At 49.0% G+C, this 26,763-nt stretch overlaps 1 protein-coding gene across 1 annotated transcript; it reads left to right on the top strand.

The window, feature by feature from the left end:
* Positions 1 to 869: 869 nt before the first annotated feature.
* Positions 870 to 26,763, top strand: BPIFB4 (BPI fold containing family B member 4). Its single transcript, XM_036245730.1, has 16 exons — positions 870 to 975; positions 1,902 to 1,973; positions 2,316 to 2,835; positions 3,924 to 4,028; positions 4,829 to 4,972; positions 6,752 to 6,815; positions 7,219 to 7,279; positions 8,724 to 8,815; positions 10,427 to 10,630; positions 11,899 to 11,952; positions 14,707 to 14,877; positions 17,137 to 17,204; positions 19,216 to 19,258; positions 20,596 to 20,659; positions 22,924 to 23,000; positions 26,729 to 26,763. The coding sequence occupies exons 1-16, from the start codon at positions 870 to 872 to the stop codon at positions 26,750 to 26,752; spliced, it is 1,869 nt and encodes a 622-aa protein (XP_036101623.1). The 3' UTR covers positions 26,753 to 26,763.

Genomic DNA, 26,763 nt, shown 5'->3' with positions numbered 1-26,763 from the left:
AAAACTGACCCCTGCAAAGAAGCTGGAGGGGTGTTTTCTGGGTGGGTGGGTGGGTGAATGGATGGATAGATGGAAGGAAGCATGGAAGGGTGGCTATATGAATGCGTTGATAAGTGGGTGGATTGATGGAAGAGTGAATGGAAGGATGGAAGGATGGATGGATGGATATATGACTGGCTTGTTAGCTGGTTGGATCATGGATAGATGGAAGGATAGATGGATAAGATGATTGAAGAGGGGGAGATGGATGGTTGGGTGAGTAGATGGATGAGTGGGTGAATGAATGGTAGGATGGCTGGAAGGATGGATGAAAGGAAGAATGGATGGATGAACAAGAGGGGGAGTTGATGGTTGGAGTAGATGGGTAAGTGGATGAATGGATGGGTGGATGGAAGGATGGGTGGGTGGGTGGGTAAATAAAGAGGTAGATGTTGGAAAGATTTCCCCAGAGCTTGCTTGTTACCAGTTTGCTACTTTGGTTGGACTCCTCATGACCTATGTCCCTGAAGCTTCATTTTAAAATTTCATCTTGAGGGATAATCAAACATCCATGTTCTGGGACAGTTTAGTTAATGGGTCTGCTTGTATCTCCACATTAAAGTTCAGTTTGAAAACTCAGAAGGTGGTATCGGAAATTCTGGACTCTGCCTCACTGTGTGACTTGGGGCCCTTTTCCCCAGAACCTCTGCTTCCTAATCATAACACATTGTATCAGGTATATAATAGACACTCGATAAACAGGATCCTGATATGACTCTTGGAAGGCGGTGCCTAGCTCCACCTGCTGGCCAGGGTGGTGATGGCCGGCTGCGGCTGTCTGCTACCCTGTCTCCTCAGCACTGTCTCCACGGCAGGAAAACAGCGCCAGCATGTGGACGGCTTGGTGTGTGGCTGCTCTGTCTGTGACCGCTGTGTGTGGCGTGCACCAAGAAACAACCACAGTCCTCAGGGTTACCAAAGATGTGTTGAGCAATGGTGAGTCCATCCCTGCAGGGGGTAGGGTTGGCATTGGGGCGGGCAGGGCAGTCCTGCCTATTCGGAAGTTCCCAAGGATCCTCTTACTCACTGGCAGATTCTATATCGAGTGGATGGGTGACTTCCCTGGGCCTTAGTTTCCCCCTTTCCTTTTGATTACTATTTCCTGAGCACCTACTATGTGCCAAACACCATGACGGGAACTTTAGACATGAGGCAGTAGAGAGCAGGGATTAAAAGCTTGAGTCTTGGAGTCAGTCTTCCTGGGGTTCAAATACTGACTGTGTGACCTTAAGTCTATGACTTGAGTTCTCTGTGCCTCAGTTTACTCATCAGCAAAATGGGTGTAATTACAGTCCCCATCTCAGAGGCCTGATAGGAGAATTAAACAAGTTGACCTTTTGAAAACGTAACACAACTCCCAGTACATAGAAAGCTCTCAAAAGTGGGGCTGTCATTATTCCTGCCTCTACTCTCCCTGCCCCAATTCCCAGCCAAGGCTGCTATGAGAATTAAAAATGAGGCCGTTTCCTGGCTGAGTGTCACCGGCCTCAATTTCTTTATCCATCAAATGGGAACAATAATTCTGGCCTTGACTGATTCCCAGGAATCAGTTGGGGTAATATATGAGGAAGCAGGTTTTTCCAGCTGTGAAGTGTGGAACACTTGGAAGGGAGGGTATGGAAGAAGATTTACCCGGTTTGGCGGAACGCTGTTGAAATCTAGTTAAAGTGTGAGCACGTCAAAGCCAGCAGCTGATGAGCTCCCCGGGGCATCAGGCTGCTGGGTCTGAAGAGTCTTCCCAGGTTGGCATTTCACCTGTGGGAAAAGTGGGGCCCAGAGAGCCGAGCAGTGCTCCAAGGTGGTGCCTGGGGCTGGAAGCGAAGAAAGAGAGGGACCCTGACTGACTCCTCTCTTCTCCGCAGCCATCTCCGGCACCCTGCAGCGGAGCGGTGCCCTCCACTCGGCCCTGGGAGAGGTGCCCGCGGGGAAAGTGCGTAGTGACGGCGGCGGGCCTCTCCTGGGGGGTCTGCTCGGTGGAAATGGAGGTGGAAGTGGTGGGGGAGGTGGTCTGCTAGGGGGTCTGCTTGGTGGTGGTGGTGGAGGGGGTGGCAGTGACCTGTTGGGTGGAGTTGGAGGAGGCTTATTAGGTGGCAGTGGTAGCAGTGGTGGGGGGCTGTTGGGTGGCAGTGGTAGCAGTGGTGGGGGGCTGTTGGGTGGCAGCGGTGGGGGGCTGTTGGGTGGCAGCGGTGGTGGTCTCTTGGGTGGCAGTGGTGGTGGTCTCTTGGGTGGTGGCCGACACCATTATGATGACTACAGAAGCGCTGAATTCCCCCGAGGTGTTGGTGGTGTTCCTTACAATGATTTCCATGTTCGAAATGTTCCCCCAAAATATCCAAATGGCCACCAGCTTGGCGGTAATTACAAGTACGGTCGCATCGAAACCAATGACAACACCGCTCAGCTGGGGGGCAAATACCGGTACGGTGAAATCCTCGAGCCTGATGGAAACGTAAGAGACCTCCGACGTGTTGACTACCGCAGTGCTGAGAGGGCACATGGTGGCCCCAGGGACCTGCGGACGTATAAGTCGGCCGAAGATGTGGCAACTGTGGGCAGGCTTCACCGGCGAGAACTGCGGCCAGGAGAGATCCCCCCTGGGGTAGCCACTGGGGCCCTGGGCCCAGGTGGTTTGCTGGGCACTGGTGGCATGCTGGCAGCTGATGGCATCCTGTCGGGCCAAGGTGGCCTGCTCGGCGGAGGTGGTCTTCTTGGTGACGGAGGACTTCTCGGAGGAGGGGGCGTCTTGGGCGTGCTCGGCGAGGGCGGCATCCTGAGCACTGTGCAGGGCATCACGGGGTAAGTAGGGACCAGGATTTCCCTATCAAGTCCCCTGTGATAAATCTCTAAACAGGGGTGAGCACCCCTAGACCAGGAGCTGGAGGGGGATGGTTTTCCGAGCCTTGTACACTTCAGGGCGTGGCCTCAGGGCTGAATGTCTTGAGAATCTTGTTTCATGGTTTTGGGTCTTGTCGTTAAACAGTCTTGAATTTGAGTCCCCGCTCAACCTTTTGTATTTATGTGTGACTTTGGACCAGTCTTTTCCTCTCTCTGAATCTCAGTTTCCCCACCTGTACAATGATCATAGTAATGCAGTTTAGGTGGAAAAGCCCAAGGATTTAAAATGATACATACAGCGTGGGGAAAAAGTAGGGTTACAGTTACGAGTACGTGAAAGACAGACTTTATTCTTGCATTATTATTTATTAATTATTGTATTATTTTCCATACAAACAGCTGTAAACCTACTTTTGCTCAACCCTGTATATATTATTTCAACTCTGCCTAGCTTCCTCTTCATATTCACGGTTTAATTAAAAAATATTTAGAACTGCTACTCTGGTTTGGGCACTGTGTTGGCATTGGAGACACGGCCCCATGATTAGCCAGGAAGACACATAGCTCTCGTCCTAACGGAGCTTGTAGGCCGGTGCCGTATGTTCCCGATAAAGATCCCTGGAAATAATCATACAATTGCCACAGTGGTAAGAAGTTCACGGAGAAATAAGGATGTGTATCGTGGGGGAGAGAAGGGAGGCTTTTTGGAGGAAAAGGACCTCGAGCTGAAATCTGATGATGTGCAGGAGGGACGCAGGCAAAGAGGGGCAGGGACAAGCCAAAGGGATGGTACCTTTAAATTTAAAACAATCAAAGGAAATACATGGAAATGTAAAGAGTGGGTCCCTGGGCGGTGGGAGGACAGGTCGTGGCATGTTGGCCTTTGTTCTCTGTGTTTTCTAAGTTCTGTCCACGAACCTCAGGTCTCTGTCGAGTCAGGAGGACTCAATGGGGTGCAGAGAAGGGGGGTGCGAGGGAGGGCACTTTCAGGCGAGTGGCAGGGCCCACAGCAGAAGTGACCGCCCTCTCATCGCTCTGGGTCCTTGCAGGCTGCGGATTGTGGAGCTGACCCTCCCTCGGGTGTCCGTCCGGCTCCTGCCCGGCGTGGGCGTCTACCTGAGCTTGTACACCCGTGTGGCCATCAACGGGAAGAGGTGTGTGATCTCTGCCCTGGAGGGGACCTCAGTACCCTATGTCCCCGGCTGGGAGATCCTGGGCAGGTTGTTTCCCTTCCCTTCACTTCAGCCTCTTTGCCCAAATCCGGGGACTAACAGTTCTGATGTATTACCAGCAGGTGCAGGCTTATGCCTCTGGGCTCGGGTCATCTTTAGGTCCCTGCCAGCAGCCAGGGCAGTCTGTGAGGTAGTTGAGATCCGGGAGGCTGAGTCAGGTGGCAGCCTGGGTTCAAATCCTGACTCTTTTAAGCTGTGTGACCTTAGGCCAGTCCCATAATGTCACTGAACCTTAGTGTCTTCACCTGCAACGGGCATTATAACATCTCCTTTTCCAGGTGGCTGTGGCCACAAGAGAGGAAGGCAAGCAGATGCTTCCCTGAATAACACCTGCCTCCTTGTAGGTGCTGATCAGAGGACCTCAGGGGGTGGACTTTTGCACTGATTTCTCCCCATGGATTGAGGTTGTGTTTGTAAAGTGAGGTCACTGGATGCTAACCTTGGAAACCAAAATTTATACATAGAGTTGATATATGAAGCCCTGTTCCCAGCCTTTGAAGCTCGCACAGACTAAGGAGGGACGTAAATTTGTTCACAGATAACTTGAGGGACCAAGGAAGTCTTCTGACTTGGGACCTCCAGAGATGAGCAAGGGGCATAATAGATGCATCATAGATGCAGGGACAGCAAGGGTGAGTGATGCCAGGCAGGGCTGGGCGAGGCTGAGCTGCCTGGAAGCTGGGGTTGACTCTCTGTCTCCCTGGCCTCATGGTCTCCTCCAGTCTCATTGGCTTCTTGGACATCTCCGTGGAGGTGAACATTACGGCCAAGGTCCGGCTGACCATGGACCGCACAGGCTACCCTAGGCTGGTCATCGAAAGATGTGACACCCTCCTGGGGGGTATCAAAGTCAAACTGCTGCGAGGGTGAGTACCAGCGGCCCTGGCGTGCCTTGAGGGATGGTGGAATGGTAAACCGTTTGGTTAAGAGCAGAGGTTTTGGAAGCATCCTGCGGTTCAAATCTCAGCTCCACAAGTCCTTGCTGTGTGACTTTGAGCAATTCTCTTGCCCACTCTGAGCTCCATCTCTTCATCTGTTAAATGGGCGTAATTCTTTTTCCCTTTGGAATTAAAATAATGAATGTAAAGCCCTCGTGCAGAATCTGACACATTTTAAGAGTTTCTGAATATATGTCTAATGGGTTTTATGTCCATTAGTGTCCCAATTCGTGAGAAAATTTCCCAGTTGGTTCTGTCCAGTGCAATCTTAGTCAGGGGTGAGTTTTTTCTATTACATCCTCCCTACAAAGTAGCCAAGTCCCCACCCTCTAACCACAGAGGTTTCGAGTTTCTGTGTATTGGCCAGTACGCTGTCCCCAGGTGATGGTCTGAGATGAGGGCACATCGGGGCAGCTCAGAACTGGGTCCCTTTCGCTTCACTCCCTGGCCCTCATCATGGGAGACCCCTTTCTGGCTTTTCTCTTTGAGGCCTCTGGTTACAATGAATAGCCTTTTACATGTATTTCACACGTGGGCCAATGGGTCTACTGGATAATTTCTCAGAAGGAGAAAACACTCTGTGCCCTGAATGTGTATAGATTAACTTCAAACCATCCCCCCAACACACACACACACATTCTCCTGCACGCACACATGAACACACGTGTGCATTCTCACCAGCCTTGTCATCCAAAGAAAACTGGAACCAAGGCAAGGCCCCTCGAGGTGTGACTCCACTTGAAAAGGAGACCAAAATGCATAGTAAGCTTGGGGGACATGTTCTAATTAGGATTTCATCTCAAGAAATTCTTTGTTTTGTCGAACTGCCATAGCATCAGATGATTAGCTACCAGTTGAGTGGGGGCACAGGTAGGGCAGTGTTCATTGGGGTCAAGGGGGACCCCAACTTAAGGGGTCAAGTTGTCAGTGATACTTTTGTGTTAGGATAGCCATGTTCTCATCGCCACAGGGCCTCGGGAGCCAAGTACTTGCATTGTAAGTCTGTCTGTCCATCCATGTGTCTTTTCTATTCATCAATAATCTCTTTCTCCCTTAACTAACTGGTTAGAGCTGGGCGATGCACTTAGGACTTGGGCTGGGTCTCTTCTCTGGAACTCAGTTTTCTTGTCTGCAGAATGGATCATATCTCCCAATCTTCTTAGCACCAACAACTTGTTTTCTCTTGTGGACCACCTGAGCACACGTTATCAGCCAGTATTTCTCCTTTCCCCCCTTTCACAAGCATTTATTGAGCACCTACTATGCACTAGATACTGTGCTTGGTGCTTGGGTAAAGTAATACATCCATTTTCCCTTTGGGAAGATTACTCAAAGCTGCCGCAAACAGTCCGTTAGAAGAGGGGCAGTGAGTAGGAGGGAATGACATTCGCAGTTAAACATCAGGGACGTCCCAGCCTGGACCTGGCGCATTGCAGAGCTCAGGAAGCATTTTCTTGTTGAATGAGTAAATGAGTAAATGGATGGATGGATGGATGGATGGATGGATGGATGGGTGAATGAATGGTCAATCAAAAAGCCAGAATATCCTGTCTGGCTATATCTAGGGTGAAGGTACACTGCCCTTCCAGCTTTCAGAACAATTGTCCAGCACTAGCGGGTTCTCACTCTTCAGAAAGAGCCTGGGAGAGAACCCCGAGCATAGATAAGCTTGGTGAGCCCCTCCCCAACCTGCTCCTCTCTCCTCAGGCTTCTCCCCAACCTCGTGGACAACTTAGTGAACCGAGTCCTGGCCAATGTCCTCCCTGACCTGGTAAGAACCTATCTGGGAATGGGGAGCAAGAAGCACAGACTTTCTCCGGACTGAGGGGCCACAGCCCACCTCCATCCCTGGGGGCATGCAGGTGACCCAGAGGGAGCCAGGGGCCTGGGGCATGTTCTTGGGGTCTGGGAAAGACTCTGAGGAGCATGGAGGGGACAGATTAGTGAAGAGATAAGGATGGAGCTTGAGAATCACACAGGCCTGAGTTGGAGCCCCAGCTCGGCACTTCCAAGCTGTGTCACCTCTCCGAGCCTGCGTGTTACCATCTGTGGGGAAGACGGGGCCAAGCACAGAGCAAGTCAGTAGACACGAGCTGTCGTCGCAGTTGTGATTCGGGCATGTCCTCTGCAGCCCCTGCACGGTCACCAGGATGTCATGCTTTTTCTCCCCACAGCTCTGCCCCATCGTGGACGTCGTGCTGGGTCTTGTCAACGACCAGCTGGGTCTCGTGGACTGTAAGTTCCTCCCGCCTTGTTTCATTGGCCAGTATCTACTAGTGCCTGATCTGGGCCCAGCCACAAAGGCATGGGGACAGCAATGTCAGGGAAGAGGCCTCAGGGTGGTGAGAGCGCAGACACCCTCAGACCCTTAGAGCACTGTGTGACTGATGCCTTGAGGGAGAGTCTACCTGGACTTTCCTCCTGTCCCCCAACATTTCTCCACAAAGTCTCAGAGGTAGGAGGCGCCAGCCTGGACCCAGAAAGCTATGGCTCTAGACTAGGAGTTGGGAAGTTAGGTTTGAGCCCTGGCCCTGCCTTGGCAGGTGTGTGAAGTTGAAGAGGCTGTCCCCCATTTCCTTGTCTCTAAAATGGGGAGGTCAGCTTCAAGCCACAGAGGGACTGGAGAGTGAGTAGTAGGAGACATGTGGACACTGTCCAGGTCCTCAGAGCCAGGCTGCAACTCCATCCTCTATCCAGGATTTCTGAGTGAACCTTCCTGAAGGCCAGCCTGTCCCATATGGTCAGACGGTTCATGCACTGCATGATTCCAGGCACCCCTTTCACACAGACCACAGCGTAGCAGGTGCACCAGGGCCCCCTATCACATAGATCACAGCGTAGCGGGTGCACCAGGGCCCCCTTTCACACAGACCACAGCGTAGCGGGTGCACAGCCTCTGCAGCCATACAGGGCAGCCCTTTCTGGTGGTGCGCCCATGTCTCTGGGATTCCAGGCAGTTTGAGGAAGGCTTTCCCAGACAGGTAAATTCTCTCCCTTTGTATCCAGAAACAAGGGAGGAAGAACCCAGAGGATGGGGCTATTCATCACAAGCAGTCAGGGAGATGCTAATTCCAATGAGGCACCACACTGTGAAAACCCCAAAACTTCTTGCCCCGTGCACAGGACTTCATAACTTACAAAGCTTATAGATACCCAGGATCTCACTGCCCTTCACAATATAGTCTAAGGAGTTATATTAAGCCTATTTTTAAAATCTTCACTGGAGGCTATTTTTTCATTGATTTTCAGATAGAATGGGAGGGAAGAAGAGAGGGAGAGAGAGAGAGAGAAACATCGATGTGAGAGAGACACATTGATTGGTTGCCTCCCACACGACCCTGACCAGGGCCAGGGATCAAACTACAACCAAGGTACGTGCCCTTAGACCGGAATCAAACCTGCGGCTCTTTGGTCTATGGACTGACACTCTTTACCACTGAGCCAAACTGGCCAGGGCAATGTTAAACCTATTTTACAGAGGAGAAATTCGTAGTTCAGAGAGGTGCTGTGTCTTGCCTGAGGTCACACAGCAAGGAAGAGTCAGAGTTGGAATTCGAACCCAGAACTCTTACTCTTTCCATGGTGTCTGGAGTTAGAGACTTGCTGCCTTGGGTCACAAAGAGGGAAGGTGTCTGGGAGGGTGAGTGGACCTCCCTGTGACTCTCACCTTTGCCTGCAGCTCTGGTTCCTCTGGGGATACTGGGAAGCATCCAGTACACCTTCTCCAGCCTTCCGCTTGTGACTGGGGAATTCCTGGAGCTGGACCTCAATGTGAGTGCCTAAACTTTGGACAAGGGGAGGTGGCCCTCTCCCTGTAGGTGGGGTGGGAACGAGGGTCCCCCAAGGCTTCTGCTGAGTGCCTGGGAAGCAACATTTGAACAGGATCCTTTTATGATTAGAGGAGGCCCTTCTAGAAGCAGTGTTAAAAAAAAAAACCCACTCACAGCCAACACTTCTTAAGTGCTTACTGTGTACCAAGCACATTTCTAATCTAACCTCACAGCAACTGTATGAGGTAGGCACTCTTATTGAGGAAACTGAGGCACAGAGAGGTTAAGCCACTTGCTCAAGGTCACACAGCTAATAAATGTGAACCTGGGATTTGAATCCAAACAATCTGGCTTCTAACTACTAGAGCTACTGCTATAGGCTTGGGTTTCCTGCAGGAATGACTCTGGCCAGTGGTGTGCTTATAAGCATGAACCACCAACTCTCATGATTAAAAAGTCCTGATTTCTATGGTATAAATGCTCCCACCTTGGCCAATTTCAAGCTACCAACATGACTCACTGAACACAGAGTTGGGAAGAGATCGTGGACTCAGCACTTGTGGGCTGGTGTGAGCTGGCTCCAGCGCACCACTGAATCTGGTCCCTAACCGCGCGGGGCACACACATCCGTACTGCCCTGGGCTGCACGAACATGGGCGCTTCCCCATGTGCTCCATCAGAAACAGAGCACAGGTGCACACCCATGCTCTCATGTACACAGCACACCTGTGCACTGCATACACGCACACCTAGTATATTCATAAACACTAACCATTTGAGAAATATTTGTTGGTTACCTGCTGGGTGTCAGGATCTTGGCTAGGGCTGGAGGTACAGTGTTGCATGAGACAAGATTTCTGTCCAGATGGAGCTTGCAGTCTATTGGAGGGGACAGGCCACACAAGAATCACTCAGACAGATGTACTAGTATAGATCATGAGCACTGTGAAAGAAGGTCCCAGGCCATCAGAGCCTAAAGCAGGGATCTGATGTACCCAAGGAGGTCATGGAGGGCTTCCTGAAGGAGGTGATACGAGATGAGACCTTCAGGATGATTGGGACACACAAGAGAAGAGTGTGGGAGAGGGATCAGTATGTGGGAGTCTCCACAGAGGGGGTGCTGAGGGGTAGCAGCGACTGACAAGGCCCTCCCTCGTGGCTGTTTTTCAGGGGTGGGGTGAGGGGCAGAGTGGCTCAAAATGAGGTAGAGAGGCCCCTGGGGCAGACCATATGGTGCCTTGTTGGCCATGAAGAAGAGTCTGGTCTTTAGAGAGTTGATACACCAATGTATATGGTGTGGGTGCATAAACATGCTAACTCACAGCAGGGCTGAGGAGAAAGGATCTATGTCATACATGCATTTAAAATATGTGGTGATATTTCATGGCTATCATTATAAATGGTCATAAAGTGGGAACTGTAGGAGATCCCTTTTATCACAGATTGAAAAAGATCTCAAGGCCATCAATGAAAGAGTCACTCAGATCCAGTGAGTTTAATCAAGGAAGGCTGCCTGGAGGCAGATTCAGGGCCTCACCCAGCCTCCAGACTCCTTCCTCAACTCTTCTCCCTGCACTCCTCTCTGTGACCCCTTTCCTCTCTGCTTCCCCAGACTCTGGTTGGGGAAGTTGGAGGGGGACTTGTTGACTACCCCCTGGGGCGTCCAGCCATGACTCCCAGGCAAAAGATGCCAGAATTGCCCCCCATGGGCGACAACACCAACTCCCAACTGGCCATTTCTGCTAACTTCCTGGGCTCGGTGCTGACTCTCCTGCAGAAGCAAGGGGCACTGGATATTGACATCACTAATGGCATGGTGAGTCACGGCCCCGTGCGGGGGTGGGGCAGGCCGGTGGCAAACAGCTTCCAATTGATCCAGTAGTTCCAGGGCCTTGGGGAAATTGCTTTAAGGCGAGAACTATAGACAGTCCACCCCTTGGCTCATCTCCAGTTCATGAATGTGCAACAGTTAAGGCAGTTTACCAAAGCATGGTGCCCGGGAAGGTTTCAGGTGACGCAGACATGGCATTAAACAACATCAGATCATGGTGAAAAGTTTCTCACTATTCAATTTTCTTTCATTTTATTCCAGCCCTTTGTAAAAAGCATAATATATATACATTTATATGTATCTCCATATGAATGTTTAGAATCCTTTCATCTGGCAAACACTCATGCTAAGGAACTAGAAGATACGTAAGAATAAAATATTCTTAGGTATGCTCCAGACTCATTTTCTCTCCCAACCTTCTGTTCTGAAAAATTTCCAGCCTTCAGAAAAATTGCAAAACAGCACATGAGCGCCCAAATAGCCTACCATCTATCTGTCTGTCATTGAACAATCTGAGTTTTTCAGAGACATCATGACATTCCACTCCATAAACTTCAGCATGTCTCTCATAAGAACAAGATGTTCTCTAAAAAGACACCATGTGAACTATGTCACTCTTGGATTCCATCGAGAAGAAAGGCTCCATGCGGTGCCAGTGTACAGTTAACCCTCTCTTGTTCCTTGAAGTGTCTCTTTTTAACTCAGAACAGGACACACACCCGTAGCCCTCCACAGACAGCAATATCCACGTGGTATTGGCATTGTTTTATTTATGTTGCATTTAGTTGTACAATTGCCATGTCTGTCAAAGGGACAGACGTTTTTAGTATTTGAGGTTTTAAAAAGTAAGCCGATTTAAAGGAGATATTAAGTAGACAAAGTACAGGTGGTTCAGGGGTATTGCAGAATCATGCATTTAGTGGACACTGGGTTATGCACATGGACTCACTGATGCCCACTTTGTTTCAATAAAGAATTACGTTTTTAGAGGACAAAGAGCTAGGTCTTCCTCCTTCCCTCTAAGTCATGCCTGTGGTAAGCTTAAGTGGCCGGCCTTGTCCACTTAACCACAGAACAGCTGCTGTGGTCTATGGTGGCTGCGCTAGACAGGTAGGACCTCCTTCAGGGGTCTTTGAGGTGGAGAAGATGCCTCCCCTGGTCCTTTGAGAGCACGTAGAAGTTAATCACCATGTTAGCAACTTCTTTCTGTCCCCATAGTCTGAGGGACTCACATGACTCTTCTTGTCCTGCAGTTTGAAGAGCTTCCTCCACTTACGACATCCACGCTGGGAGCCCTGATTCCCAAGGTATGCAAGGCGGGCGTGTCTCCTTATGTCAGCCTCACCCTGCTCCCAGGATCTGAGTCGGAAGGGAAGACACTTAGCACTGGGGTGGGGTGCTCTGACTCCACCCCCTTGGGGGTGCAATAAAAAAGGCTTGGAGGCCAGACCCTTATGAGAGAGGGGCATGGAGGGTTGAGGTGGAAAGATCCTAAGCTCTAGGTATGGACTGGCCTGCACTGGTCTAATCCTGCCTTGGCTCCTTCCTTGCTGCCTCGCTGTGTGTCTTCAGGTAAGCATCTTAACATCTCTGAGCCTTAGCTTCCTCATCTGTCAGAAAAGGACGCTAACTCCTATTCCACAGGCTCATCTAGAAGGGTAAAGGTAGGTGCATGGTGGCTTCAAAGGGACAAAGCCTCTCTTTGGAGCAGATAGACATGAATCTGAATTCTAACTCAACACATTCCAACCACAAAACCTTTGGCAAATGATGTCTTCTCTCTGAGCCTGTTTTCTCATCTGGAAAACGCGCAACAGTGCTCACCTCACAGGGTGGCCGTAGCCCTGGGATTGGAATCTAGGCACAGAGTAGGTATTTGATAAATGTTAACTACCCTTCTTCTTGTTAATGATAACAAATTATTTAAACAATAAAAGAGCAAGTGCACGCTTGTCGGATTAACGGCCAGAGGTAGTTGGAGCAAAGGCCTCGCTTGTCTCAGTTCTCATCCCAGCCCTGGTCCCAGGCCTATTACCCTGCACCCGGGGGCAAATAGCATAGTTAGTGTTATACAGGCGGGAGGCACTGCTGTACTCTACAGCCATGTTAGACATTTTCATCTCTTTTTTATTTTATTTTATTTTTATTTTTTATCCTCACCCGAGGACATTTTTCCATTTTTTGTCCAACCGCTTAGCCAAACCAGCCAGGGCTCATCTCTTTTTTTAACTGTCTTATCTAGTTGGGTGGAATTCAAAGGAGTCAGGAAAGGAGGCCAAACTCAACAAATGGTTACTCTCGCCCTCGTGTGGTCAAAAGCTGAATGGCAGAGCACCGGGGTCTATTGTCATAAGCAGTGGCAGCTCCCAGGAGGCAGATGGACCCCTACCCCTGGACTTTTATTTACTGAGCCACTTCTTATGAGCATTGCACTTCAGTTTGTGAATGGTTTTAAGAATTCCCGCCCTGGCCAGTTTTGCTCAGTGGTTAGAGCGTCGGCCTGCGGTCCGGAGAAACCTGGGTTCGGTTCCCGCTAAGGGCACGTACTTCGGTTGCAGTTTGTCCCCAGCCCTGGTTGGTCGTGCGGGTGGCAGCCACTCGATGTGTCCCTTCACGTCGATGTTTCTCTCTCTCTCTCCCTTCCTCTCTCTCCCTCCCACTCTATCTGTACAAAAAATGGAAAAATATCCTTGGGTGAGGATAAAAAAAATAAAAAGAATTCCCCCATATATGGGCCCAGAAGAGAGAGCCCATCTTACAGAAAGAAACAGAGGCTCGGGAAGTCATACAATGTGATAATGGCAGAACTGGGCTAGTGCAGGCCCTTGGGCCTTGAAAGGGGGCTGGGTCTGCAGCAGGGGGATTCAGGTGAGACACTGAGGAGTGTCTCCTGGAGACCCAGGCTGGGGTAAGGCACCAGGAGAGGCTTGACAAGAGCTAATATGGGCCTCCCGAGTCCCCTGCAGCTGCGGGGACAGAGTTCGAGGCAGCTTCTCCGTGTCCCTGGGAAGGCTGCTGTTGCTAACCCTTAGGCTCTGTATGTTGGGTGGGGGGTGGTTCGGACACCAGGCCCTCAGGAAGTATTCTGAAAATCCCTTTGTGAAAAACCAATTCACCAAATTATTGATTTGTGGAAAGCCACTTTGCCAAAGGGTGAATTCACTGAGTGGTTAATTGGCTGAATTGACGAAATTTGCCGATAGATCAAGGGATTGTTCAAAAGACTTTCACCTTGAATGTGTTCAAGAAAATGAATGAAATCTGCTTAGGGCCAGGACCCACACTACTGCATTATACACGGAACAGTTTTCAGTTAAGTGGATTTTTTAAAAAGTAACTATGGTTTTTCTCATATATTTATGCTTATTTAATATATTTAAGAAAAATGTTTCTTAAAATAAAGTTTTTGGTAAATCAGTTGTTTAGCAATTATGGGGAACTGGTCATTTGATGAGTTGTTCCTTTAGCAAATTAGCTTTTGTAACAAACTGGCTCAGATCCCTCTCGCTATGGGTCTCCAGAGACCCCAGCAAATCCTGGGCAGGCTGTGCCTTGCTCCATGACTTCACGGTCAGACACCCCAAATCGTGGCCTTGCTCCAGGACTTCACGGTGAGACACCCCAAACTGTGGCATCTAAAGGGAGCAAGGGCCTGGGCTTCTGAGTGACATAGACCTGGGCTGGAGTCTCAGCTCTCCTGCTGGCTTTGGACAGTTTGCTTAGTGTTTCCCTCTGAACCTCAATTTTCTAATCTGTAACATGGTGAAAAAATACCCTATGGATGTTGGGATAATTTAGCGACATTGTCAATGTCCAGGTGATTCCACTGTGCTTAGTACCAGGTTTTGAGCATTTTCATGCATCAGGAATTGAGCTTGAATCTTTGCTGGCCATCATCACTTAATTCTCACAGGGCAGCCCCTCACTCAAATCCAGGAGCAGGTTGGAGCCTTTACGAGTGGTTTGTAAGACTCAAGTGATGTTGTTGGATCTGAAATTGCCAGTGTGAGACCCCCCACTACCCAGGGCCCTGCTCAGTCTGGCCTGGTGTCTACCCACAGGTGTTCCAGCAGTACCCCGAGTCCCAGCCACTCACCATCAGGATCCAGGTGCCGAACCCACCTTCAGTGACACTGCAGAAGGACAAAGCGCTGGTAAAGGTGTTTGCCACCTCTGAGATTGTGGTGTCCCAACCCAATGACGTCGAGACCACTATCTGCCTCCTCGATGTGGTGAGTGTCTGGGGGTGGGAGTGACCGACTGCATGGTCTCTTGGAATTCACAGACACCTTCAAACCTCTACAGTCCCCCCCTCCCCAATGACTGTAAGCTTAGCTATGGGGCCAGATGATCTGATTCAAATCCTGTCTTTGCACTGCTAGCTGTGAGACCTTGGGCAAGTCACTCCCTCTCTCTGGGCTTGATTTTTAGCTCTACCACATGAGTGAGGCAGCAGAACATTATTAAGATGCTCAGAGCAGTACTGATATTTTTTAAGGGCTCCAAAAGTGTTGGTTACTATTATTCTCACAGGTTTATACCACAGTGCGTGGCAAAGTAGGCTGGTCATGCATTCAGCAATATTTATTGTGTTTCTTCTATGTGGTATGCTTTCTACTAGATACTGGAGGAAGGGGAAACTAGACAGAGGATATTGGCTCTCTTGTCCCTGGTACATAGCAGGGAATAGATACAAAGTGATTTCCACAACTATTTTATAGGGAGGAATCCCCTTAAAATCACGTTGCTCCCTTTTTCAAAATGCTTTCAATCAATCCTGGGTTAAATCAATCTCCTCACAATGGCCCACAAAGTCCTTCCAGATCACCCCCTGGTGACCTTTCAGCTCCACAATCTTCCCTCCAACATATCAGGCACAGTCCCACCCCAGGGCCTTTGCACATACTGTTCTCTCTGCCTGGATGCTCTTCCTCCAGATATCTGTATGGCTCACACTCTGCTTCCCTTTAGGTCTCCACTCAAATCTCACCTCCTCAGAGAGGTCTTCTCTGACCACCTGTCTAAAATATTCCCACCCTTGCCATCGCTCTCCCCCTTGCTTGACTTTGTTTGTACCCTTAACCTGACATTATAAAATGCACTTGTTTGTTAGTTTATTGCTGGGCAAAGATGCTCATTGTTTTCTTCACTGCTGGATCCCCAGAGACGAGCATAGATAGGGCGCGGCACATACTAGGTGTTTAGTCGATATTTGTTAAAGGAATGCATCGCATGAAGCGCCATTTCCCCCTCCGTGGTTAAAGCTTTGGTCTCAGACATTCGGTGTCTGCTGTGTCTTCCCAGTCTCTCTGCCCAGGGCTGAAGACCAAATGAGCCCCTTCTAGACTGGGAGGTGGGAGCATGCTAAGCCCCAGTATGGGGGAGGGGCCTACATCAGCAGATGAGAGATCCAAAAGGGTGATTCTCACCCTGAGTGGAGATGGCTGCCCCTGATTTAGTCCCTTGTTGACTCGTCCCTACTATGTGGAGATGTATTCATCAACAGCCCACATGTTTGTTTGTCCAGCTCAGAACACTGCCATGACCCAGTGTGCCCAGATGCAGCCCTGAGTCCTCCAGCTCACTGCCCCTGCCCGGTCTGGCTCCTTCCTTGAGCTCCTCTCTGTCCCTCTAATGCCACCCTCTTTCCTGCCCCGGGGTCTTGCACATGCCCTTCCCACTGCCTGGACCACTCTCACACTCTTCTTCATCTGGCCAAATCCTTCCTATCCTCCAGGCTCAGTTCAAAAGCCATTTCCTCATGAATAGATGGAATGATTTGCATGCCCAGTCAGTCCCTGCCATGGGTCCTCAGAGCTTCTTCTCCAGCATCCCAATGCTTGTTATTACTGTTATTGCTAATAATGTCACCTGAATTTGTTAGGAGTTTTATTTGTTTCGTAAGAATATTTTATTTTATTTTATTTTATTTTATTTTATTTTATTTTATTTTATTTTATCTTATTTTAGGGAGGAGGCAGAGAAGCAGAGGGATTTTCCTACAAGGCTTCTGCTTACAGAGGGGGATGAATCTGGACCTTTTATGCCCTCTCATGGAGGTGGGGTGGGGGTGGAGCAATTATGATCGACAGTGATGATGCCCAGTCCCATCTGCAATGGCTTATCTGAAGCAGGTTCCCTAGGCTGCAGCCATCCCACCCCCTCTGAGACAGCTGGGAGAGGCTTGCAAACACCCCATGCCAGTGGTTGGCTTCTGTGACAGTTGTCTTTCTGAGAAGTGTTCACTCAGCCCTTGCTGTGACTGGTGAACAACAATTGAGGGCAGTTTATTGTTCCTAAGCCCTCCCCTCCAGAGGGGGGAAACCCATTACATGGTGAGGTTACCGGTGGTCTCGCTTATAAAAGGAGGTTTGACCAAAACCTCAGTGTTAAGGGAGCACCTAGCCAGCGCCTGGCACACAGTGAGCCCTCAGCAGGCAGTGGCCAGTATATGGTGAAGTGACGTTTCCTTCTCCTTCCCTTTCCTCCAGGACACAGATCTGCTGGCCATGTTTTCTGTGGAGGGCGATAAGCTCATGATTGACGCCAAGCTGGACAAGTAAGGGGGTTTGCGGCCTGGGGCTCCTGCCCCTCAGAAAGGCCGCTCTGGCCCTGCCATGCTGGGTGCCAGCTCAGGAGGGACACCGGGAGGGCTCGGAGGGCTCCTGGCGTGGCTCTCAGCGCTGGGTAAACCAGCAGGCTGCGAGGTGAAAATGGGCGGAGACTGCAAGAGCCAGGCAGGGATGGGGAAGCCGTGAGCTTAATAGAAGGAACCCACCGCCACGAATAACAACGTCAATAATCACAATGATGCCAGTGATGACGATGTGCAGGCTCCGAACCAGGGGCTTGTCGGCGTTGTCTCGTTGAGCCTCCCAGTGGTCCTGTGGAGCGGGGCTTCTATTCTCCCGTTTAATTTTTATTTAAAAAATTATTTTTCTTTATTGATTTTTTTAGAGAGAGAGGAAGGGAAGGGGAGAGAGAGACAGAAACATCAATGAGAGAGAACATCGATTGGCCACCTCCTGCATGCCCCACACTGGGGTTTGGCCCACAACTGGGCATGTGCCCTGACCGGGAATCGAACCCGCAACCTCTGGGTGCATGGGTAGTGCTCAACCACTGAGCCACACTGGCCGGGCTCTATTCTCCCATTTTAAAGAGGAGAAAACTAGGGTGCAGAGAGGTGGGTTTACTTACTCAGGGCCACACAATGAGTACAGAGAAGGGCTGTGACCGCTGACGGGCTGTGTGACACAGGCCGAGTGATCTTGCCTCTCTGAAACTCAGTTTTCTCATCTGAAAACGGGGATGATTGTCCCCACCTCATAGAACTCATAGTAATAAAAACTATTATTTATTGGCTTTCTATGTGCCAAGCCCTAAGTGTGTCTTAGTTCATTTAATTCTTGACATCATCCTATATAAGTATTATGATTATTCCCACTTAAGAGAAAATAGATTAAATGTACAAATTTCAGCACATGCCTAGTTCGTAAGTTTTTCTTCTTACAACAAATATTTGTCAAGCCCAACAACAGGAGTTACTCACAATATGACACTGCTCGGAGCCACCCAGGAGTCTGTAAGAGGTGATGCTCGACGTGAGGCCTGGGTGGGAAGGGCGAACTTGAAGGGGCAGGAAAGAGCTTGGGTGTTGTGGGGGATGGGAGTGGAAGTCAGGAAGAAATAAAACATTTGTTTCTAGCCTGGCCAGTGTGGCTCAGTGGAATGAGCGTCATCCATGGACTGAGAGGTCCCGGCTCAATTCCTGGTCAGGGCATATGCCCAGGTTGAGGGCTCAGTCCCCAGTAGAGGGCGTGCAGGAGGCAGCCAACCAATGTTTCTCTCTCACATCGATGGTTCTCTCTCTCTCTCCCTTAAAAAATCAATTTAAAAAATATTAAAACAAAAAAACATTTGTTTCTCTCCTGCTGGATGCCCCACTGACTCTGCCCCATGGGCGAGTCTGGTCTGGCCTCTCTCAGGCAGGACTGTTGGTTTGCAGGTGAGATTCAGGTGCAGAGAGACTGAGATTCTCCTAGTGCAGAGAGGAACCCTGGACCCAGGCCTCGGGCCTCCCTGCTCAGAATGAACAGCAGCTGAGGGCACAGGCTCAGGGTGTGAGTCTTGGGTTCTCCTCCTGAGCTCTGTAGCCACTGCGAATCGCCCTGGAGCCCCAGGTTCCTCCCACACAGGATGCTGAAAGGCACAGTTCAGAGAGTTTTACTTGAAATGCCTCATTTAGCCCTTGCATCCACCCACTTTGCAGAGGAGGAAACTGAGGCATGGAGAAGTTAAGTACTTTGGTCAAAGACACACAGCTAGCAGGTGGCGCGGTTACAGTCTGAGCCTCATGAATGTGGTATTTAAAGCCTTGGCATCGTGTCTGGTATGTGGTTAGTACTCAGTACCTGGAGACCATCATTGTTCTTATTAAATCCCCTCAGATCAAGAGAGGTCCTCACGCAGATGCTGGTGGAGGGCCTTCTGATAGCGTAGTGACATGCAAGCCCGCGGTGATTCTCACGCAATCACCACTTCTGACAGGCTGTCTACTTTGTTCACAGGACCAGCCTCAACCTCAGAACCTCAAATGTGGGCAATTTTGATGTAAGTACCACGCTCAGGCCCCAGAGTGGGATCTTCTGGGAATGACATTTCCATGCTTTTCTAATCGGAGACATTCATATTCTAGGGTTTGGTCTGTTCCAGCTCTGTTCATTCTTGTGCCTCCCGCCCTAATTAAGGCTTCAGAAATGTCCCTCTTTTTAAATCTTTCATAACTTGACAGTGAAGCTGATGCTTGCGACCGAGGACAAGCTGGCTGATTGCCACGTGTGCAGACAGTCAAATCCCCAGTGTGCTGCCCGTTCATTGAGCTTTTCGAACCCAAACAACTACAACCCATGGAGTAGGGATCACCAGCTTCGTTTTATAGCTGGAGAGACTGGTGCCAGGGGAGGGCAGTGATGTGCCTCACGACTGGTTTCTGGCAGGGCTGGGGCTAGAACGGGAATCTCTAGGCTCCAAGTAGAAAAAGAAGTTAGTACTTAATGTGAAATTAGTGAACATTTATGGAGCAACAGTGGTTGGCACCAGGCACTAAGTTACACTTTTGAAAAGGCAAACGAGCTTTTTAAAATTTAATCCTCACAACAAACTGATGATTTGGGTACAATTATTAGCCCGTTTTCCAAATAAGGGAGCCAAACACAAAGAGGTTAAGTGACTTGCCCAAGATCACAGAGCTAGTAGGAGGCAGGGCTGGGGTGAGTGCCGTGGTCTTGTCACTGTAGTTCCACGTGACACTATACCATGGCCAGGGTTCTACATATAGGAACTGAGCCTGGCTTTGACACCACCCTACGAGGGAAGGACTACTCGCTCCCATTTTCAGATGTGGAAACCAAGGCTTAGAGAAGCTACGAGAGATCACATATGAAGAGGCTCAAGGCTAGGCATTTTACATGATCTGCGCATAATCCTAAAGCATCCTTATGAGCTTGGCTTGCTGGCCCACTTTTCAGATGAGGAAACTGAGGGTCCGAGAGGTAAGGGAACCTTCTCAGAGGCCTAGGGAGGCTGAGCTGAGATGGAAACCAGAGTGTTGGCTACCGGGCCCAAGGGCCCTCATGACCTCATCCTGGTTTCAGAACAACCCACCACAGACCCCATGCTCTGTGCCTCCTGGGGAAGGACTGGCCCTCCTTCAGTCCCTGCCTGCCCAGGGACCTTGGACCAGAGCTCACGCTGCCTGAGGCCTCGGCCTCCCCACCTGCACAGAGCGGGCGGATCAGGTGCACCTTGGAGCTGTCCAGCTCGTGGTTCTGGAGTCACTCTGACCACCAGCTCCCAGAGCAGCTCTGCACCGTCCTCTTGGGCCACAGGGCAGCCCTTGGGGTCCCAGTAAACCGTGGCCTGGGTTGAGTTCTTGTCTTTCCCTGCAGGTTGGCCTCATGGAGGTGCTGGTCGGGAAGATTTTCGACCTGGCGTTTATGCCCGCGATGAACGGTGAGAGCGGGTCCGGGGGCCAGCGGCTACTGATCCGCTGGGCATGCCTGATGCACAGCCAGTCTACCTCCATAGCATTTCTGAGGACTCCGTTCTAAGCTGATTTATTTAAGCCTGTGAATGCAGATGTTGCCACAGGGACCAACAACTTCCTTATCTGCAGCTTCACTATATTTTTTCTTGTTCGGCTGATTGTTTTTGTTTTGCTGATCATGTACATCAAATTCTGATTGTACATAAAAATTATATGTGTGCACATTTTAGGAAGCCCAGAACAGTTTAAAAAAGAAAATCTTACCTCCCGCGGCAATTAATCTCAACATCTGGGTGTACTTCCTTCATTCTTCTTTCTTCGTATTTTTCCCCCAATACAATCCAAGATATTTCCTGATTTATTTTTATATGTTTATTTTTAATTGTGGCAAAATACTCATAACATAAAATTTATCTTATTTACCTTATTTTTAGGTGGGTGGTTCAGTATGTCAGTATTATTAAGTATATCCACATTGTTATGTTCCTGACTTTTTGTTATTGCTGTTAATCCTCACCCGAGAATGTTTTTTCCACTGATTTTTTAGAGAGAGTGAAAGGGTGGGAGAGAGGGGGCAATGAGAGAGAGAGAGAGAGAGAGGGAGACAGGCCTGAGAGAAGCACATCCATTGGTTGCCTCCTGCATGCACCCGGACAGTGGCCCGGGATCGAACCTGCAACCCAGGTACATGCCCTTGACTGGGAATCAAACCCGTGACCCTTCGGTGTGTGGGCCGACGCTCCAATCACTGAGTAACACTGGCCAGGGCTGACTTATTTCTAACTGTGTATTTATTTTTACCTTTATGGAGACTACATGCATACATTTTTATTGTAAAAATTTTAGTTATTAGAGATAAAGCTAAGGTCCCTCTTACTGATATCCCCAACCTCCTTCCTAACCCACAGTCTGCCTTGTAGGCAGCCACATTATCAGTCAGAGAGTTTTCTTGCCCAACTTCATAAATAGAATAGACAGCACATGCTTCTGCTCCTCTGGGGCTACTTGTTGGACTGTGGGACCATCTGGAGGCTGGGGCAGATGTGCCATCAGCTGGGTAATCCCATTAGGATTGGAAACCTCAGTCCCCAAGCCATCAAGCTACTCGGCCCCAGCCTCTCTCTCCTCACTTCTACTATATGGCAGAGGGGGGGGGGGGCTGGCATCAGCTGGGCCAGTCGGGGTTCATTTGGGAGCTCTCGATGTCAAACGGACCCTTATTCTGGGAACTGTCACAAGAGGAGGCTGAGTCTCTATCGCAGGAAAATGCTGGTCACAAAGCCCATGCATGTTCCCCAGTGGGAGAGGATGATGTCAGGAGCTGGGCTGGGCGGGCTGCCTGGGGAGGAAGGAGATGGGGACTCTCTTCCCGGCCAGGTCACTGGGAGGCAGTGTGATCTCGGCAGAAGTCCCTCGATGTCACTGGAATGCAATTTAGCATTCTAAAAGTGAGAGACTGAATTAGATCCATGATTCCCAAAGTGGATCCCATGGAAAATTAGTCCAAAAGATACTCTGAGAAAAGGATTCCGTGGACAAGCAAGTTTGCAAAATACTGAATATACTCCTCTGGGGCACATTCACAATGTCCTAGCTCTCTGAAAATCCTGCTGGAGTCAGAAAATCTGTTTAACTTCAATTTACCAGCTTCCCCACCGACCCTTTCCAGCCTCCCGTCCTCATTTCCTCTCTTCTGTCTGTAAAACGTTCTCTTTTTCTAGAACATTAATTGGCAGGTCTAGTTAGGCTCTGACCATTTAAAGGCAAATCGTACACCCCACGCAATCATTTGCCAGGGCCCGATGTGCACCTGCCCACGCCTTCCTTCAGCAAACATCTGTTCTCTCCTCTGTGCCTGGCCCTGGGCTGGGTCATGCTGGGACACAGTCCTTGCCTGCCAGAGACTCACACCTGGCAGAGACGAGGCGGCAGATGTGGAAACAGAGAATTAATATTTTGCGGATTCTGGAGTTGTTCTGCGTGGCAGGAGCCCAGAGTTGCTTGGCAGGGCCGGAGGAAGCCTCAAAGAGGAGGCGACATCCAAATAGTGTCTCAGGAAGACTCTGAGCTCAGCAGGCAGCAAGGGTGAGGGAGTGTGCTCTGGGCAAGAGGAACTGCAAGGGCGAAGGGCTCGAGACAAACAAGAATTTTTTGCAAATATTGGTGGCTTTCCATAGGCTTACACCTCTTGGCCACACTGATTATTCCTGATCTTTGTTTTCCCCCACAGCTGTGCTGGGCTCCGGTGTTCCTCTCCCCAAAATCCTCAACATTGACTTCAGCAATGCAGACATTGACGTCTTGGAGGTAAGGGGAGATACAGCTGTCTGCTTTCCCCGCCAGGCCCAGGAATCGGGAGGAGGAAGAGAAAGGAAGGAAGGGTGGGGCAACAGAGGCCTCTCCCTTCAAAGGATGGGGCTGAGGGGATCAAAACAAAGCTGTTAAGATGGGTGGATAAAAAAGCTATGGTACATATTCACAATGGAACACTATGCAGCTGTAAAAAAGAAAGATCTCTTATCCTTTGAGATGACATGGAGGGACCTGGAGACTTTTATGCTAAGCGAAATTAGCCAATCAGAGAAAGACAAATACCACATGATCTCACTTATTTGTGGAATATAATGAACAAAATAAGCTGATGGACAAAATAGACTCAGAGACATAGAAAGGAGTACAGTTCAGACTGACAAACCTCAGAGGAGGGTGGCGAGGGGGATGGATGAGATAAACCAAAGAATTTATATGCATGTGTGTGTAACCAATGGACATAGACAACAATGCTGGAGGGGGGAAGGGGAGGGCGGGATTGGGAGGAGGGTGTGTAGGTGGGGGAAAAGAGAAACATCTACAACAAAAATAAATTAATTAAAAAAAAAAAGAACAGTAAAAAACAAACAACCCCTGCCCACTTAACAGTTTGCTATACATGTGTAAAATAAACCTTTTATTTCCTTAAAAAAAAAAACCTCAGATGAAGCTTTTCACATGCACAAGCTTGTCTAGTCCTCTAGACAGATGTCATTGCCCCATCTTACAGATGGGAACATTGAGGCTCAGAACAGTAAGGGGTTTGCCCAAAGTGGAAGTGTGATGCTGTTCCTTGGACAGACTTACTGAGCACTTACTGTGTCCAGACAGCGTGCAAGGGGCTAGGGACACCACAGCGAACAAAACATGCATCATGCTGGTCCTTACAAAGCTCTCCCGCCAGTGGGGAGACGGGCCTTTGAGTAAATATTCCTGAAGTCATTGCTGATTATAATCATGGCAGGTGCTTTAAAATTCAAATGTAGGGGCTTTGTTTCCATCATTAAAACTAAAAACCACATGTACTCAGTATCTGACATTTGGAAAATAGAGAAAAGATTCGACAAACACATGTTCATCTTCCTAGATATATATGTAACCCAGAAATTACCACTGGGAACATTTTCCTGTTTTTTATTCTAGTTTTCCTGGCATTTTATTTTGAAACATGGCTTTGATCAGGGAGAGCACTGGGGTTAAAGAATGAGGGCACTGGAGCCCAACGGCCTGGGTTCAAATCCTGACTCTGCCAGTTCCAGCCGGGTGACCCTGGGCAAGCTACTTAACTTCTCTGAGCCTCAGTTTTCTCCTCTGCAAAACGAGACTAATCACAGTACCTACCCCTCAGGCTGCTTTTAGGATCCAATAAGATTCCGTGTGTAAAGTGCTTGTACAGCCCTGGCACCTACTAAGCATTCTAGAAGTGCCCATCACTATCAGTGTCTTCACTCCAACAGAACGCTGCAGTGAGCATCTTGGTGCACAAAACTGCTTCTGGATTCAGGATTTAGTTCCCTGGAACACACTCACAGAGTGGAATGAAGGGCCTCTGCCCCAGACCGACAATTTCCTTTCCAGAAGGTGGCACCATTTGTACTTTGCCGGGGTGCAGGGAGCCCAGATCCTCACACTCATGCCAGGCTTGGACCTCGGCTCAGGGGGCAGCCGCCTGCCACCTTCGGGGAACAGTCGAGGGAGGTGCAGTGACCTTGGATGAGCAATGTGGGCAGGGGTCCGATGCAGGCTCTGGGACAGTCCACAGGGCTGCTGGTCCTGGTGCCTTCTCTTGAGTTCCTACAGGACCTCGGCACTGCTCTGAGCCTCAGTTTTCTCATCTGAAAATGCGGAAAAACGGTACTCATTTCATGGAGTTTCTGGTGAAGAATTAAATTAGTACAGCATTTTAGTGTCAAGGGGATAGGAAATATGAATGGAATTGGTACAAATTCACTATCATCATCATTTCTACCATTTGCGGAGCATGTACGGTGCCCCATGCACTGTTCTATGTGCATTTGGGGCTCACCACAACCTTGCTTGATGTTTGCCCTCACGTTATAGGTGAAGGACCTGAAAATCAGAGATGGTAGACCACATGCCCAAGGTCACCCAGCTAGTGAGGGGTACAGTTTGTCCTGAAACAGTTGAGGCAGCTCAAACCAGTGGCTCTCAACGGGGGCTGTATTGTAACTCCCGTTCCCAACCTGAGATCCTTTTTGAAATTAATGGTGATGAATTTTTCTTTCCTGAATAATCATGCTTGAGTATTTTGTATCAAAAAACATTATTATATTATAAATTATTTACCTTGTTTTTCTTCTTTATATTCCAGTAAGGGAATTATACTGGTTTTTTAAAATAGATGTGTAAGTAGATTATATAATCTATGGATTTTTATTCCAGAATAATAAAAGAGACAACACAAATACCAGTAATAAAATGTAAAATGGGGTGTTGGGTCTGAAAGGGGAGATCCATGAGCTTAAAGAAAGACTCAGAGAATCTTGAAGGTCTGTCAATGGTAGCTATTCTTCTTATTATTATATAGGTCTAGTCATTTATTTAAAATTTTTATTTTGAAATAATTTTAGGCTTACTGAAAGGTTGCCGAAATAGTACAGAAAGTTCCAGAATACTCTTCACTCAGCATCTTACATAATCAGAATGCAGGATCAAAACCAGGACATTATCATTGATCCAAAGCTGTTAGCTACTCTACAAACCTTATTCACCGGGGTTCCCACTAATGTCCTTTGTCTGGTTCAAGATCCCACTTTGCATTTGGTTGTCACCCCTCCTTAGTGTCCTCTAATCTGTGACAGTTCCCTGATTTTCCTTGATTTTATCACCTTTACATTTCTGATGGGTCAGGCCCGTTTGGGGAGATGTCCCTCAATTTGGATGTGACTGCTGGTTTCTCATGATTAGGTTGAGGTTATGTGTTTCTGGCAAGAATGCCACCAGTGGGATGCTGTGCCCTTCTCCGTGTGCTTGACGGGGGCACATGATGTCAGCAGCTTATTCCTGGAGATGTTGAATTGATCATGTGATCAAGGTGGTTTCTGTCAGGTTTCTCCACTAAGTTACTGTTTTTCAATTTGTTACTAATAAATACGTCCTGGGGAGATCCTTCGAGGTTATGCAAATATCCTGGTTTTTTATCACACTTTCTCCCACTAATTTTGGCATTCATCAATGGCTCTTCCCTGCAGGTTCTTGCTGTGGTACTTGCCTAACGGTGATTTTCGATTTCTCGAGTTCCTTTTACACCCATTCGCTGGAATTCTGCGGGAAGGAAGGGCCGTCCCTTGCCCACCATTTTTTAATTTACTCAATTATTGATGTCAGTGTGAGCTTATGGGCATTTATTTGTTCTAGGGGTTAAATCTATTACTTTTCTTATTTATTTTGCTATAGATCATTTTAATCATGAAAACTGGATTTTGAAAGAATATGGAGGGGGGTGCAGACCTGCTTCTCTTATTTGGGGGAAGGAGATGAGGGGCAGGGAGGGAAGCATTTTGCCCAAGGTCCCCTGCAAGCTAATGACATGGCCAGCATGATCCTCAGGCCCCTTGGACCCCAGTGCCCCCACTGTTCAGAGTTACTGCTTCCCAGAATGTGACTGGCCTGGTCCAAAGGCAAGTAAGTGACTACCTGCCGAGGCTGCAGCCAGAAGCCACCCCACCCACTAACTGGGCTCTCTGTTCCGTCTGCCCTCCAAGGACCTGCTGGTGCTGAGCGCCTGAGCGACAGGAGG

Source organism: Molossus molossus, unplaced genomic scaffold, assembly GCF_014108415.1.
Source record: "Molossus molossus isolate mMolMol1 unplaced genomic scaffold, mMolMol1.p scaffold_m16_p_6, whole genome shotgun sequence".
In the NCBI taxonomy this organism is placed as follows: Eukaryota; Metazoa; Chordata; class Mammalia; order Chiroptera; family Molossidae; genus Molossus; species Molossus molossus.
This window is presented reverse-complemented; position numbering and strand designations above follow the sequence as displayed.